This window comes from Arachis stenosperma, chromosome 5, assembly GCF_014773155.1.
Source record: "Arachis stenosperma cultivar V10309 chromosome 5, arast.V10309.gnm1.PFL2, whole genome shotgun sequence".
Lineage (NCBI taxonomy): Eukaryota > Viridiplantae > Streptophyta > Magnoliopsida > Fabales > Fabaceae > Arachis > Arachis stenosperma.
The window spans coordinates 4755435-4768366 of record NC_080381.1 but is presented as its reverse complement, the minus strand read 5'-3'; the positions used below and the strand labels follow the sequence as shown (position 1 = coordinate 4768366).

At 40.7% G+C, this 12932-nt stretch overlaps 1 protein-coding gene across 1 annotated transcript; it reads left to right on the top strand.

Annotated features, from left to right (window-relative positions):
* The first annotated feature begins 1391 nt into the window (after nucleotides 1-1391).
* LOC130980245 (rac-like GTP-binding protein RHO1) lies at nucleotides 1392-3808 on the top strand. The gene is made up of 8 exons (XM_057903913.1): nucleotides 1392-1538; nucleotides 1785-2047; nucleotides 2285-2372; nucleotides 2461-2570; nucleotides 2659-2722; nucleotides 3111-3175; nucleotides 3254-3319; nucleotides 3409-3808. The coding sequence occupies exons 2-8, from the start codon at nucleotides 1949-1951 to the stop codon at nucleotides 3508-3510; spliced, it is 594 nt and encodes a 197-aa protein (XP_057759896.1). The 5' UTR covers nucleotides 1392-1538; nucleotides 1785-1948; the 3' UTR covers nucleotides 3511-3808.
* The last annotated feature ends 9124 nt before the right edge of the window (nucleotides 3809-12932 follow it).

Sequence of the window (12932 nt, the reverse complement as noted above, 5' to 3'; positions counted from 1 at the left end):
CAAAACTTCAAACACAACTCATTTAATTCAGATTCTAATATAGAGAATTTGTGCATAACAGGAGAGGATATGTTATGTTTTTTGAGTATATGTGAAGGATCATCCATTAACACTACTATGTTGTAATCAAAACTCACGGATTAGCCCTTCAATTATGTGACTTAGGAGAATATTTCGGTGTTTCTAATGTGTGTGTGTGTGACAATTATTTCAGTTTGTTTGTCCAATTCACATTTAGCTATTGTTGACAATCTGACTTGGTCAAAACATACAATTTTGGAATGGTTGAGGCTTCTCTGCATCACACGTGGAATTTAAATCCCCACCTGAAATATTGTTGTTTCTGGATTAAGTTTTTAGTCAAGCAGTTTGATTGCTTTTTGTTCCATTTCGTTTCATTTTATTTGTATTTGAAGGCAGCATAGGAAGCATGAAATTGCAATCATGTTATTTAAACATTTAAAAATAAATATTTATAAAATATTTAGCAATATTTAATAATAAAAATTAAAAGTGTAAAAATACATCATACATAAAAATTTAAAAGTGATAAAATGTCAATATAAAAAATGTTAAGTTATATTTGAATTAACACAAGTCAATTCTCTATCTTTTGTTTTTTAACACTAAAACCTCAAATTAACTCCCTTTAATATTTCTTAATATAAAATATAATATCTAAATCTTATATAAAAAAAATACATAAATATTTAGAATTACAAATTTTCATGATCACTTATCTTAATTTACGATAATATAGTAGAGATAAAATTTTGTCGATTAATATTTTTTATTCATATGACATCTTTAGTAAATCAATGATGTTATAATCTATAACTTATTCGAGATTCGCACTAAGTTAAATATATTGTAGTATAGGCTTAAAAATAAAAAAGATGAATAAAAATTGCATATCTCACTCTTTTTAAATTTTGATTTGTTGAAAGTAAATAAAGCAAAATTGTGAAGAAGCTCAATACTATGCTTGTTAAACTGATTGAACCTAACTTTCAACTCCCTAGCTCCCTCCATCAAATTTTGACCTAATATTGTTGAAGATTCTTTTCTGTTGACCAAAAAGTTTGTATTCAAAATAAAGCTAATAGCCTAAAAGCATAGCACAATTTGAAGTTAACGGATCTCTTTAGTTTGGCCTTTATTATCATCCACCTACACACATCACCCTTTTTCAATTCGATCTTATTCTTTTCCCTCCATTTTCATTTGAAATAAAATAAGTTTCAAAATGTAATAATTAATAAAAATTAAAAACAAACAAAAATATGAACTATCCCTGGCCACAAATTCATTTGAGTCCGGCCGGATCCGAAATTTATTCCGATTAAAACGTCATGTTAAAGTTGTAAAAAAGATGACAAATTTTATATTATTATCAAAATAACTAAATAAATAATTTTTATTACCAAAAAATAGTAAATAAATAAATAAATAATACAACTCACAAGTGCTACGAGTTTGTTGGTGAATTGGGTGAACGAACGAACGCTTCAACTGCAAAATTTATCGGCCAAAAAAAGGTTTCGTCTTTTTCTCTTTCTTCACTGTCTCCACCACACCCATTACCGTTTTTAATTCCTTCTCCTCCAAAAGGGTTAGGGTTTCCACATTTCTCCTATTTTCCTTTCTTTTTTTTACCCATTTTACCTAACGATTAGGGTTCGGCATTTTCTTTGTTTTTTGAAATTTTCGTTTTTTCGGTTCATTCATGGAAGCTGCTTCCTCTTCGTCTTTTTGTGAGTGCATTTTGGTTTTGCTCTGCACAGATGCGTAATTGAAGCAGAAGATAAAGTACGTGGAGGAGGAGAAGGTGAAATTGGAGGGAGAGAGAGTGTGTGGTTGTGTGATTCATTGGTTCCTCAGGTGAAAGATCTGAGGCTATCGTTTTTTTGTTTCTTGGAGGGGTTCTGGTGAGAGAGAAGGTGAAAAGATGAGTGCTTCCAAGTTCATTAAGTGCGTAACTGTTGGGGATGGAGCTGTGGGAAAAACATGCTTGCTAATTTCCTACACCAGCAACACCTTCCCAACGGTGATTTCTTCTTCCATGTCTTCAGCATTTTTCTTTGTTTGTTGAAAATTTAGTTTTTGGGTGTATTAGGGTGGTGATGAAATTTTGAAATTATGAAATTTAGCCATGGAACTTGCCTACTTTTTTATATATAAAAAATGATGATTTTTTTGAATGAGTTTAAATATTCCTTTCAAGTGTTTGGATTGGTGATATTTTGTTTGAATGTTATTTACACTGCAATTTGCTTTGGAACAGGATTATGTGCCAACTGTGTTCGACAATTTCAGTGCAAATGTGGTTGTCAACGGAAGCATTGTTAACCTGGGCTTGTGGGATACTGCTGGTAATGTTGCATAATTAAGTTATTTTAATGTGTGAAATCTGTGATTTGGGAAGTTCTTTCCAGATTTATTGTGTTATTTGGGGAACAGGACAAGAAGATTACAACAGATTGAGACCTTTGAGTTATCGTGGTGCCGATGTGTTCATATTGGCTTTCTCTCTCATAAGCAAGGCTAGTTATGAGAACGTCTCCAAGAAGGTACTTATCTTGCACTGATATTGTGTTCCTTGTGGTTTGTTGTGTTTATGAATATTTGTTGATAAATATGTTCTTGTTTCATTTCCAGTGGATTCCAGAGTTGAAGCATTATGCACCTGGTGTTCCCATAATTCTGGTTGGCACGAAGCTCGGTTAGTTTATTACCATCTAATGTGATATTGCTATCATGATGTTGTGATTTTGTTAGATGCTGCCTTCAAGCATGTTTTTGTATGTTATGAATCACAGAGCGTTTAGGATTTGTTTATTTCTTTTTAAATGTATACAGTTTGTGCTATGAACATGATGAAATCGGATGAGAACTTAAACCTCTCATAATGCATACGCAATAGATGTTGACTTCTTTGGAACTTTCGATTATCTGAATGAACCCAGTTATGGTCAATGCTTTGATGTTTCCGGTTGGTTGTTAGTTTCATAACTTTCATTAGTACAGCGTAAATAGAGACAGGTTGGCCCTTTCTCCAAACAAATTCAAAAAAAGTGAGAGTTTCATTTTGTGATTTTGCAATGATGCAGATCTTCGGGATGATAAGCAGTTTTGCATAGACCATCCTGGTGCCGTGCCCATTACCAATGCTCAGGTAAATATTGCTTTTGGTGCTTTTGAATCTTGTTTAGTTTTACAACAAATCGAATCTGACATGTGGATTCCCCTAAAGGGCGAGGAGCTTAGGAAGCTGATCAATGCACCAGCTTACATTGAATGCAGTTCTAAAACACAGGAGGTACATAATTTGAATCTTTTTCTGACATTTATTTCCCACTCCTAAGGTTAATATGCTAATTGAGTTTGAAATTGACTTGTGTTTTGCAGAATGTGAAAGCAGTGTTTGATGCAGCCATAAGAGTTGTGCTTCAACCACCAAAGCAGAAGAAAAAGAAGGGTAAAGGACAAAAGGCGTGTTCGATATTGTGATTGGCTAGGTTTAAAGATTTAACAGCCCTATGTTCAACCAACCTGCATTGTCCTGCCCCTCTTCATTTTCATCAATCATTTCTTTTGTTGTTGAAGAAGAGTATGTGGGTGTTCGTCCGACAAATACTCTACATCTCCTTGAGTATAACTTGCTTTGCTTTCTTGGAATTATTGTCAACTCTAATAGTCAAATTTGCATTTTATGATTCCCACCTTTTGATTTTATGTATTCAAAGACTGGAATATCCCACTAAGGATAACGCCTTGTTTGCTTGGATATATATTAATATTTAAATTATTTGTATTTCCACCTCTATAATTCAGTTGCCATCCGAGGAAGACTTAGACTTATGGAGCTCTTTCTTTTTTCTTCTTTTGGGAGTTGTTGAAACTCCACCCAATGCATTGCATGAGAAATTTCACCCTTTCTTTTTCGATAATAAAAAGCACTCAACACCCTTATCATATCCAAACCATGCCCAAATGTTCAATGTTCAATAGACAATAGTTCAACGAAAATTGCACCAAATAGCAACCACACCTACCTTGATTGGTGATGCAGCTGGGGTTTCTTTACCCTATATTTTTCTTCTTGGGCCTCTAGCCCTTGACATGTTACCAAAAAGAGTACGTAACGTGCAGTGCACTGAGCAAATTACAAACTCATTTGTTGTATTGTGTAGAGGTATCTTTCGTATTATTAGAGGCTTGATTACCATCATGGAACATTGGAACCAAACATATAATGGTCGACTGCTAAACTAATCGCCTTCCTTTTATTGTCTTAACCTACAATTTCATCATACATCTTCGATTGCATTATTATGTTCCTCAATTGAGAAATTTTATTTACTTTATAGAATGAAGTTATTCTTTTACAACATTCATCTACCTTTATTCTTCTCTTTTTCTCCCTCTCTCTCTCTCTCTTCCTTTTGAAATTTAATGGACAAAATCATAAACTAAATTCTTGAGTATATAAGAATACCTCTCCCTCAATTTCTTGTATTATGAACCATCTTAATTTCATGCAGAACTTAACATCCAGTCAATCTTATTTATTTATTTATTTTGGGATGATGATCTAATCAAATTCATTATATATTACATTTTATAATCAAAATGTGTCATATGACACTGCTTTAAAAAAATTTAAACATTTTTTTCTCTAAAAGAATTTTTTTTATCCTTTTTATCTCTATTTTTATATCAAATGAAAAAAAATCCTTTTATATATTGATGCAAAAAGAATTTTGAGAGGTAGGACAAGAGTCCAACGGACTCGCACACTAACAACGTCAGTCGACCGTATGCTAACAGACATACCATCTGTTACGGTAGGTAACCGGAGATTAATAAAATAGATGGCGTTGGGTGGCCCAATCATCTGCGGAGGGTGGCTTTCGAGTAGGTTCGCTCGCTGGCGCCTCCTTCCGACTTGTGTACGTGAGTGAATGGGGGGTGGTACCTGCAAAGACACTCCGATGCCTAAGTTAGCAAGGGTGTTAGCAGGTCTAGAGAGTATTGGGCTTAGAGATACCTGAGGGGTGTCAATGTATTTATAGTGGTGAGCCAATAACCACCGTTGGAGTAGTGCCATATTTTTAGGGTGTTAACCGTCCCTTTATCTTAGGGAGGTTAAGATATGGCTCGATGAAGTGGTTAGAGAGATTTTAGGGGCGGTTACTCATTTAAATGAGTGTTTACCTGCCAGCTAATCTCGTGCCCGACTTCTTTAAGACAAATCGTAGTCAACACCGACTTCTTGACACCAAGTCGGTGCGTAGTGAGGCTCAATCTTCTGGACTAAGCCTTTCTTTTGGACCTGTGCCTTTATTATTGGGTCAGGGTATGAACAGTGCCCCTACTTGAGCCCAAGATCTCTTTAAGGCTTGGGTTCAAGTATTTAACTCGGGTTCGTAGCCGACTTTCTTGGAGGAAACACGGATTTTTAAACCGACGTGATTTTCGCGACCTTTTGTTTCTGACAGTTACGTCTATTCAAGCGTCGTGTCCGTTAGGGATGCACTTAGGGATTGATGGCTTTGGTAACGGTGCACTCTCATTAATGACTGATCCGTTTTTACCATTATGCCCCTTAGCATGTTTATAAGTACTTTCCCTCTCTTTCATTTTTCCGTTTCTGCAATCTTTCGAATTTCTTCGTTCGTGCTGCATTCTTGCGTTTGGGGACTTCTGCTTCTTCCAACCTTCACTTTTCAGATAAAGGTTAGCTTTTTTTTCATGATATGCCTTGTGTTTGCATGCTTTTCTTTTGTGGGTAGATAGGTTGGTTTGTAGATTTTGGCTTCGTATCTCCTTCCTTTAGAGACCGTGTTTTTTTATTTTTCTTTTCTTTTTTCTTTTTGTAGGTTTCTGTCACCTTTTATAAGAAAAAAGAAAATGGCTTCCGTAGATGTTCTTTCTCAGTGGGTTGACGTTACAGTCTTAGGGGAGGAACCCTTGGTCGACGCTGAGTTTATCACTCATCTTCGTACTCACCACAGGATTTGTACTTCGGAGGAGGACGAGCCAAAATATGAGTTGGTAATCCCGGGTCCGGAAGACCGGGTTTGTTTTGGGAGGGCCAATGAGGCGGCCCCTCATTTTTTCTTTATGTATGAATGTATGATCACCCGTTTGGGTGTTTTTCTTCCTTTTTCAGATTTTGAAATATCTGTTTTGCACCACTGTCGAGTTGCCCCTACCCAACTTCACCCCAATTCTTGGGGTTTTCTGAAAATTTATCAATTTATTAGTCACGCCTTGAACTTTCCGACCTCTTTGAGGATTTTCTTCTTTCTTTTTCACATGACTAAGCCCTTTAGTGGGCTAAATAATAAGCAGCAATGGGTTTCCTTCCGAGCCATACAAGGTCGGAAACTTTTTACCCTTTTTGACGAGTCCTTTCATGACTTTAAAAATTACTTTTTCAAAGTGCAAGCTGTAGGGGGTCACCACCCCTTTTTTCTGGACGATAATTCCTCTCCTCGCTTTCCTTTATACTGGCTGGAGGCTTCTCCTTGTGAAAAGTACGGTCTAGACGACCTGGACGAGGTGGAGGCGGCCATTGTGGGGTTTTTCCGAGAAGTGTGGGGGAGGGCCCCATACTTGGACACTAGGAAATTCCTCCAGGGATCGCCGACCTTTGTTCAGTCGCAACTAGGTAGTATATGTATTTCTTATTTCCGGCTTGCATCTGCCGACAGAGAGTTCAGGAGGCTAAAGCAAAATCTCGGGCCAGGGCTGGCGGTGCCAGGGCGATCATCTCTCCTCCTCCTCCTCCTCCTCCTCCTCAGAACGTGGGGACTCCCTCTCAGCCCATTGTGATTTCTTCTTCAACCTTGTCTCGGCCACTCCCTTCCGCCCGACTTCTTCCTGAGCCAGAGAAGAAGAAGCACAAGACTTTAGAGTCTGGCTCTTCTTTTGATGGTGGGGTTAAGGCGGATGCTCTTGCATTCGTCCGAAAGAACATCTATCCTCATATAAGTATGGATGATGTTTCTATTCGAAACCACCTCACCGCTCTGGCTGGGGAGAGTTTTAGGGCGGCGGGTGTTTGTGGCAAGCTTTTGGACATTTTTGAGAAGACTCCTCTCAGCTCTTTGGGGGTAACCTCGAAGGTTGAAGAGCTGGAGGGGAGGCTTCTTTCTTACCAGGACCATGAGAGGGAGTTGAAGGAGGAGGTAGCTAAGCTGAGGGCGGAGGGAGATAGCCTTCGGGAGAAGGAGAGCAAGCTGCGGGCCCAATACAACATGGAGGCGAGCTTGAGGAAGACAGCACAGGAGAGTTATCAGAGTTTATTTCAAGATCTTGTGTCCGTGAAGAAGGATTTGCTGAATTCTTGGAATGCGTACGCCGAGTTAGAGGACTCTATCGCTGATGGTGCCGAGGAGTCTTGGAGGATTTTCCTGGAGCAAGTCAGAGTTATTGCTCCTGACTTGGATCTTTCTCCTTTACATCCTGATAAAGTTGTTATTGATGGTGCTATCGTGGATCCTCCTGTCCCCATAATCGTTTCCGAGTCAGAATTGAAGACTCGGGGGCAGAGGATCATTGAGTCTCCTCCTCGTTCTAAGGACGCTCCGAGTTCTTCAGTTGTTCCTCCGACTTCCTCTTCATCTCCTGTGGATGCCTCTCTTCCTGGTCCTGATGGCGCTCTTGCTGACTCTGGCGGTGGTGATCCGTCTACTCCTCTGCAAAAATAACTTTTTATGGCTATATGGGGGCTCGGCCTATGAGTCCCCCCTTTTCTAAACTCTTTATATGTTGTTGGTAGGTTGAACGATTTCTTTTGGCCTTTTAAGGCCGTAAACAAAATATTTTATAAGTACCCTTTTTTAACAAGGGTTAACTTAGCAAAATAAATGCCCTTTTTTGGATAAGGGTTTAAGTTACCTTATGCGTATATGCTTTTCTGGTTTTAATTTTTCGAAGTCCCCTTGATCTTTTTTCGAAAAACCTTTCCCATTGGCTTGTCTGTTTTTCTAAGCCTTTTTGTTTAAGGACTTTTGGACAGTCTTTAAACTTTTTCCTAGGTTTTTCAATCTCTTTTTGTTATTCCTCATGCTCAACTATGTTTTATTGAGTTCTTATGACTTAGGTTATTTTTACGATGCGTTCTTCTTCTGCTCGGTTCTTCACTCCGACTTTTGAGCCAAAGTGTTTTCGAGCTTCTCTACTCGGAGTTTTGTTTCGACTTTATGAGTCGAGTTGTTTCCGAGTTGTTTACGATCGGCTTATATAACCTCTTTACACCGACTTGTACCTCGTCGTTTTATCCTGACGACCATCTAGGTCGGTTCATGGGATTTTCACGTTTTGTCGAGCTTAAGTCGGCGCGTTTCGTAGAAAAGACTTAGAAAAATAGAAAAGAATTTATAAGAGATATTGTAGATGAAAAAAGATCTTTATTAATTGGGGAAGTACCTTCTTGCTACTAAGGGTTTTAATAGCCTATTTTCCCTTAGCCTCTACTATGATGCCTCGTTAAAAACCCTTCTCCAGAAAAAACCCTTTGATTCTAGAAAAAAATCATGAAGTTGGGAAAAGAGTACATCAGGGAGTAGAGTTCGCTTTTAGCTATAGTACCTTTTCATATTACAAGCATGCCACGACCTCGGGAACTCAGTGCCGTTCAGGTCGGTTACTTTATAATAACCTTTTCCTAAAACTTCATTGACTTTGTATGGTCCCTTCCAATTTGCGGCGAGCTTTCCTTCTCCTGATTTGTTGACTCCAATGTCGTTTCTGATTAAGACCAAGTCATCCGGGGAAAATGTTCTTCGAATGACTTTTTTGTTGTACCTTGTAGTCATCCTTTGTTTTAATACTGCTTCTCTTATCTGGGCATCTTCTCGGACTTCGGGGAGCAAGTCGAGCTCCTCTTTGTGTCCCCGTATGTTTCCGACCTCGTCATGGAGAATTACCCTTGGGCTTTGCTCATTGATTTCTATTGGTATCATGGCTTCTATGCCATAAACTAGTCGGAAAGGTGTTTCTCCCGTGGCGAATTGGGGGGTTATCCCGTAAGCCCATAGCACTTGAGGGAGCTCTTCAGCCCAAGCCCCTTTTGCTTCCTGCAATCTCTTCTTTAGCCCTGCCAGTATGACTTTGTTGGCTGCCTCAGCTTGCCCATTGGCTTGTGGGTGCTCCACCGAGGTGAACTGATGTTTGATTTTTATACTGGCTACTAGGCTTCTGAAGGTAGTGTCGGTGAATTGGGTCCCATTATCTGTAGTAATGGAATAAGGTATCCCATATCTTGTGATGATATTTTTGTAGAGGAACCTGCGACTTCTTTGAGCGGTGATGGTGGCCAATGGTTCTGCTTCTATCCACTTTGTGAAGTAATCTATTCCCACGATCAGGTATTTGACTTGTCCTGGCGCTTGGGGAAAAGGACCTAACAAATCCATTCCCCATTTTGCAAAAGGCCATGGAGAAGTGATATTGATGAGCTCTTCTGGGGGAGCCATGTGGAAATTTGCATGCATCTGACATGGTTGGCACTTTCTCACAAATTCTGTGGCATCTTTCTGCAAGGTCGGCCAATAGAATCCAGCTCGGATTACTTTTCTGGCTAGCGACCTTGCTCCGAGATGATTTCCGCAGATCCCACTATGTACTTCCTCCAGTACCTCGGCGGTTCTTGAGGTCGGTACGCACTTTAACAATGGTGTTGATATCCCCCTTCTGTAGAGGATATTTCTCACCAAGGTGTAGTGTTGTGCTTCCCTTCGGATCTTTTTAGCTTCTTTCTCCTCTTTAGGGAGGATGTCGAATTTCATGTATTCAACTAAGGGTTCATCCATTCGAGGTTTAAACCGACTACCTCAAGTACTTCTTGTTTGTCTTCTATTTTTATTACTGAGGGTTCCTGGAGGGTTTCTTGGATCAGGCTTCTGTTGCTTCCTCCTGGTTTGGTACTTGCTAACTTGGATAGGGCGTCCGCTCTGCTATTTAGATCCCGAGTTATATGTTTGACCTCGATTTCTGCAAAGCGCCCGAGGTGCTCCAAAGTTTTTTCCAAGTACCTCCTCATATTTGGGTCCTTTGCCTGATACTCTCCACTTATCTGGGAGGTCACCACTTGTGAGTCGCTGTATATCATCACTTTTGTAGCACCGACTTCTTCTACTAGTTTTAATCCAGCAATCAAGGCTTCATATTCTGCTTGATTATTTGAAGCTGGAAATTCAAATTTTAAGAAAACCTCTATCTGGGTTCCTCTTTCATCTACCAATATTATGCCTGCGCCGCTTCCCGTTTTGTTGGAGGATCCATCTACATAGAGTTCCCATGTAGTTGGTTTTTCCTCCTGATCTCCTGCGTATTCTGCAACGAAGTCGGCGAGGCATTGAGCTTTGATCGCTGTCCGAGTTTCATATCTTAAATCAAACTCGGAGAGCTCTATTGCCCATTGAACCATTCTCCCTGCAACATCCGTCTTTTGGAGGATTTGCTTCATGGGTTGGTTCGTACGGACTCTTATTGTGTGAGCTTGAAAGTAAGGTCGTAGCCTTCGTGAGGCTACTACTAAGGAGTAGGCAAACTTTTCTAGTTTGTGGTACCTTAGTTCAGGGCCTTGTAGAACTTTACTGATGAAGTAGACTGGGTGTTGTCCGACCTCGTCTTCTTTTATCAGGGCTGATGAGACAGCCTTGTTCGCTACGGATAAGTACAGGACGAGGTCTTTCCCAGGTACTGGTCGGGTTAGAATAGGAGGTTGGCTTAAAAACTTTTTGAACTCCTGGAACGCCTCCTCGCATTCAGGAGTCCATTCGAACTGGCATCCCTTTCTTAATAAGGAAAATAGGGGAAGGGATTTCAGTGCCGATCCTGCCAAAAATCTGGAGAGGGCTGCAAGTCGGCCATTCAGTTGCTGGACTTCTCTCAAACAAGTCGGGCTTTTCATCTCTAGGATGGCTCTACACTTATCGGGATTGGCTTCAATCCCTCTTTGTGTTAGCATAAATCCTAGAAACTTCCCTGCCTCTACCGCGAAGGCGCACTTTGCGGGATTTAGTCTCATCCCGTGCAGCCTTATGGTGTCAAAGACTTGCGAGAGGTCTGACAAGAGGTCGACTTCTTTCTTGGTTTTTACTAGCATGTCGTCGACATATACTTCCATTAGGGTCCCCAGGTGAGGGGAAAACACTTTATTCATCAACGTTTGGTATGTGGCTCCTGCATTCTTCAATCCGAATGGCATGACCACGTAGCAGAAGTTAGCTCTAGGTGTGATGAATGATGTTTTCTCCTGGTCTGGCTCATACATCGGGATTTGATTATATCCCGAGTAAGCGTCCATAAATGATAAGTATTGGTACCCCGAGCTAGAGTCCACTAGGGTATCAATACTTGACAGGGGATAAGGTCCTTGGGACATGCCTTATTTAAGTCGGTATAGTCGACACACATTCTCCATTTGCCATTCTGTTTTTTGACTAGCACTACGTTAGCTATCCATGTTGGGTACTTGACTTCTCTGATGAAGCCAGCTTCCAGAAGCGCCTGCACTTGTTCTTCTACTATTAGGGCTCGTTCTGGGCCGAGCTTGCGTCTTCTTTGTTGTACAGGTCGGGACCCTGGATAAACCGAGAGCTTGTGGGACATGAGTTCGGGGTCAATCCCAGGCATGTCAGAGGCCTTCCAGGCGAAGAGGTCAGAATTATCTCTTAGGAGCTTAGCCAACCCTTGTTTTAGAGTTTCCCCTAGGTTGGCTCCTATATGAGTGTTTTTCCCTTCCTCTTTATCGACCTGTATCTCCTCGATTTTTCCTCCCGGTTGTGGTCGCAGCTCTTCTCTGGCCCTTGCGCCACCGAACTCTATTGTGTTAACTTCTCTGCCCTTTCCTCTCAGATTTAGGCTTTCATTGTAGCATTTCCTCGCCAATTTTTGGTCTCCCCTTACCGTCGCTATTCCCGCTGAGGTCGGGAATTTCATGCAAAGGTGTGGAGTGGATACCACTGCTCCGAGCCGATTAAGGGTAGCTCTGCCGATTAAGGCATTATATGCTGACCTTACATCAATGACTATGAAGTCTATACTCAGAGTCTTTGATTTTTTCCCTTTTCCAAAGGTGGTGTGAAGAGGCAAAAATCCTAGTGGTCTTATTGGCGTGTCCCCTAATCCATATAGGGTGTCGGGGTAGGCTCTTAATTCTTTCTCATCTAACCCTAGCTTGTCGAAAGCGGACTTAAAAAGAATGTCCGCCGAGCTTCCTTGGTCTACTAGGGTTCTGTGGAGATGGGCATTTGCTAGGATCATGGTTATTACTACTGGATCATCATGTCCAGGGATTATTCCTTGCCCATCTTCTTTTGTGAATGAAATGGTAGGGAGGTCGGATGACTCTTCCCCGACCTGATAGACTCTTTTGAGATGTCTTTTGCGAGAGGATTTGGTAAGTCCCCCTCCCGCGAACCCTCCCGAGATCATATGGATATGTCTCTCTGGAGTCTGCGGCGGTGGGTCTCTTCTATCCATATCATCTCGCTTTCTCTTTCCATGACCGTCCGACCTTTCTATGAGATATCTATCAAGCCGACCTTCTCTAGCCAGCTTTTCTATCACATTTTTAAGGTCGTAGCAGTAGTTTGTGAAGTGACCATATATTTTATGGTACATCACTCAAGGAGATGGGGTGTCTTTTGGATATGGACTGCGAGAAGGGACCTTCCCTAAACCCATTGACTAACCCCATTATTACTGCCTCGGTGGGCAGGTCTTGAATCTCCAAACATGCTTTGTTGAACCTTTTCATATAGGCTCGTAAAGATTCTCCGACCTCCTGTTTTATTCCCAGGAGGCTCGGTGCATGTTTCACTTTGTCCTTCTGGATCGAGAACCTCATCAAAAACTTCCTTGAGAGGTCTTCAAAGCTAGTAACCGACCTCGGGGGGAGGCTATCGAACCAC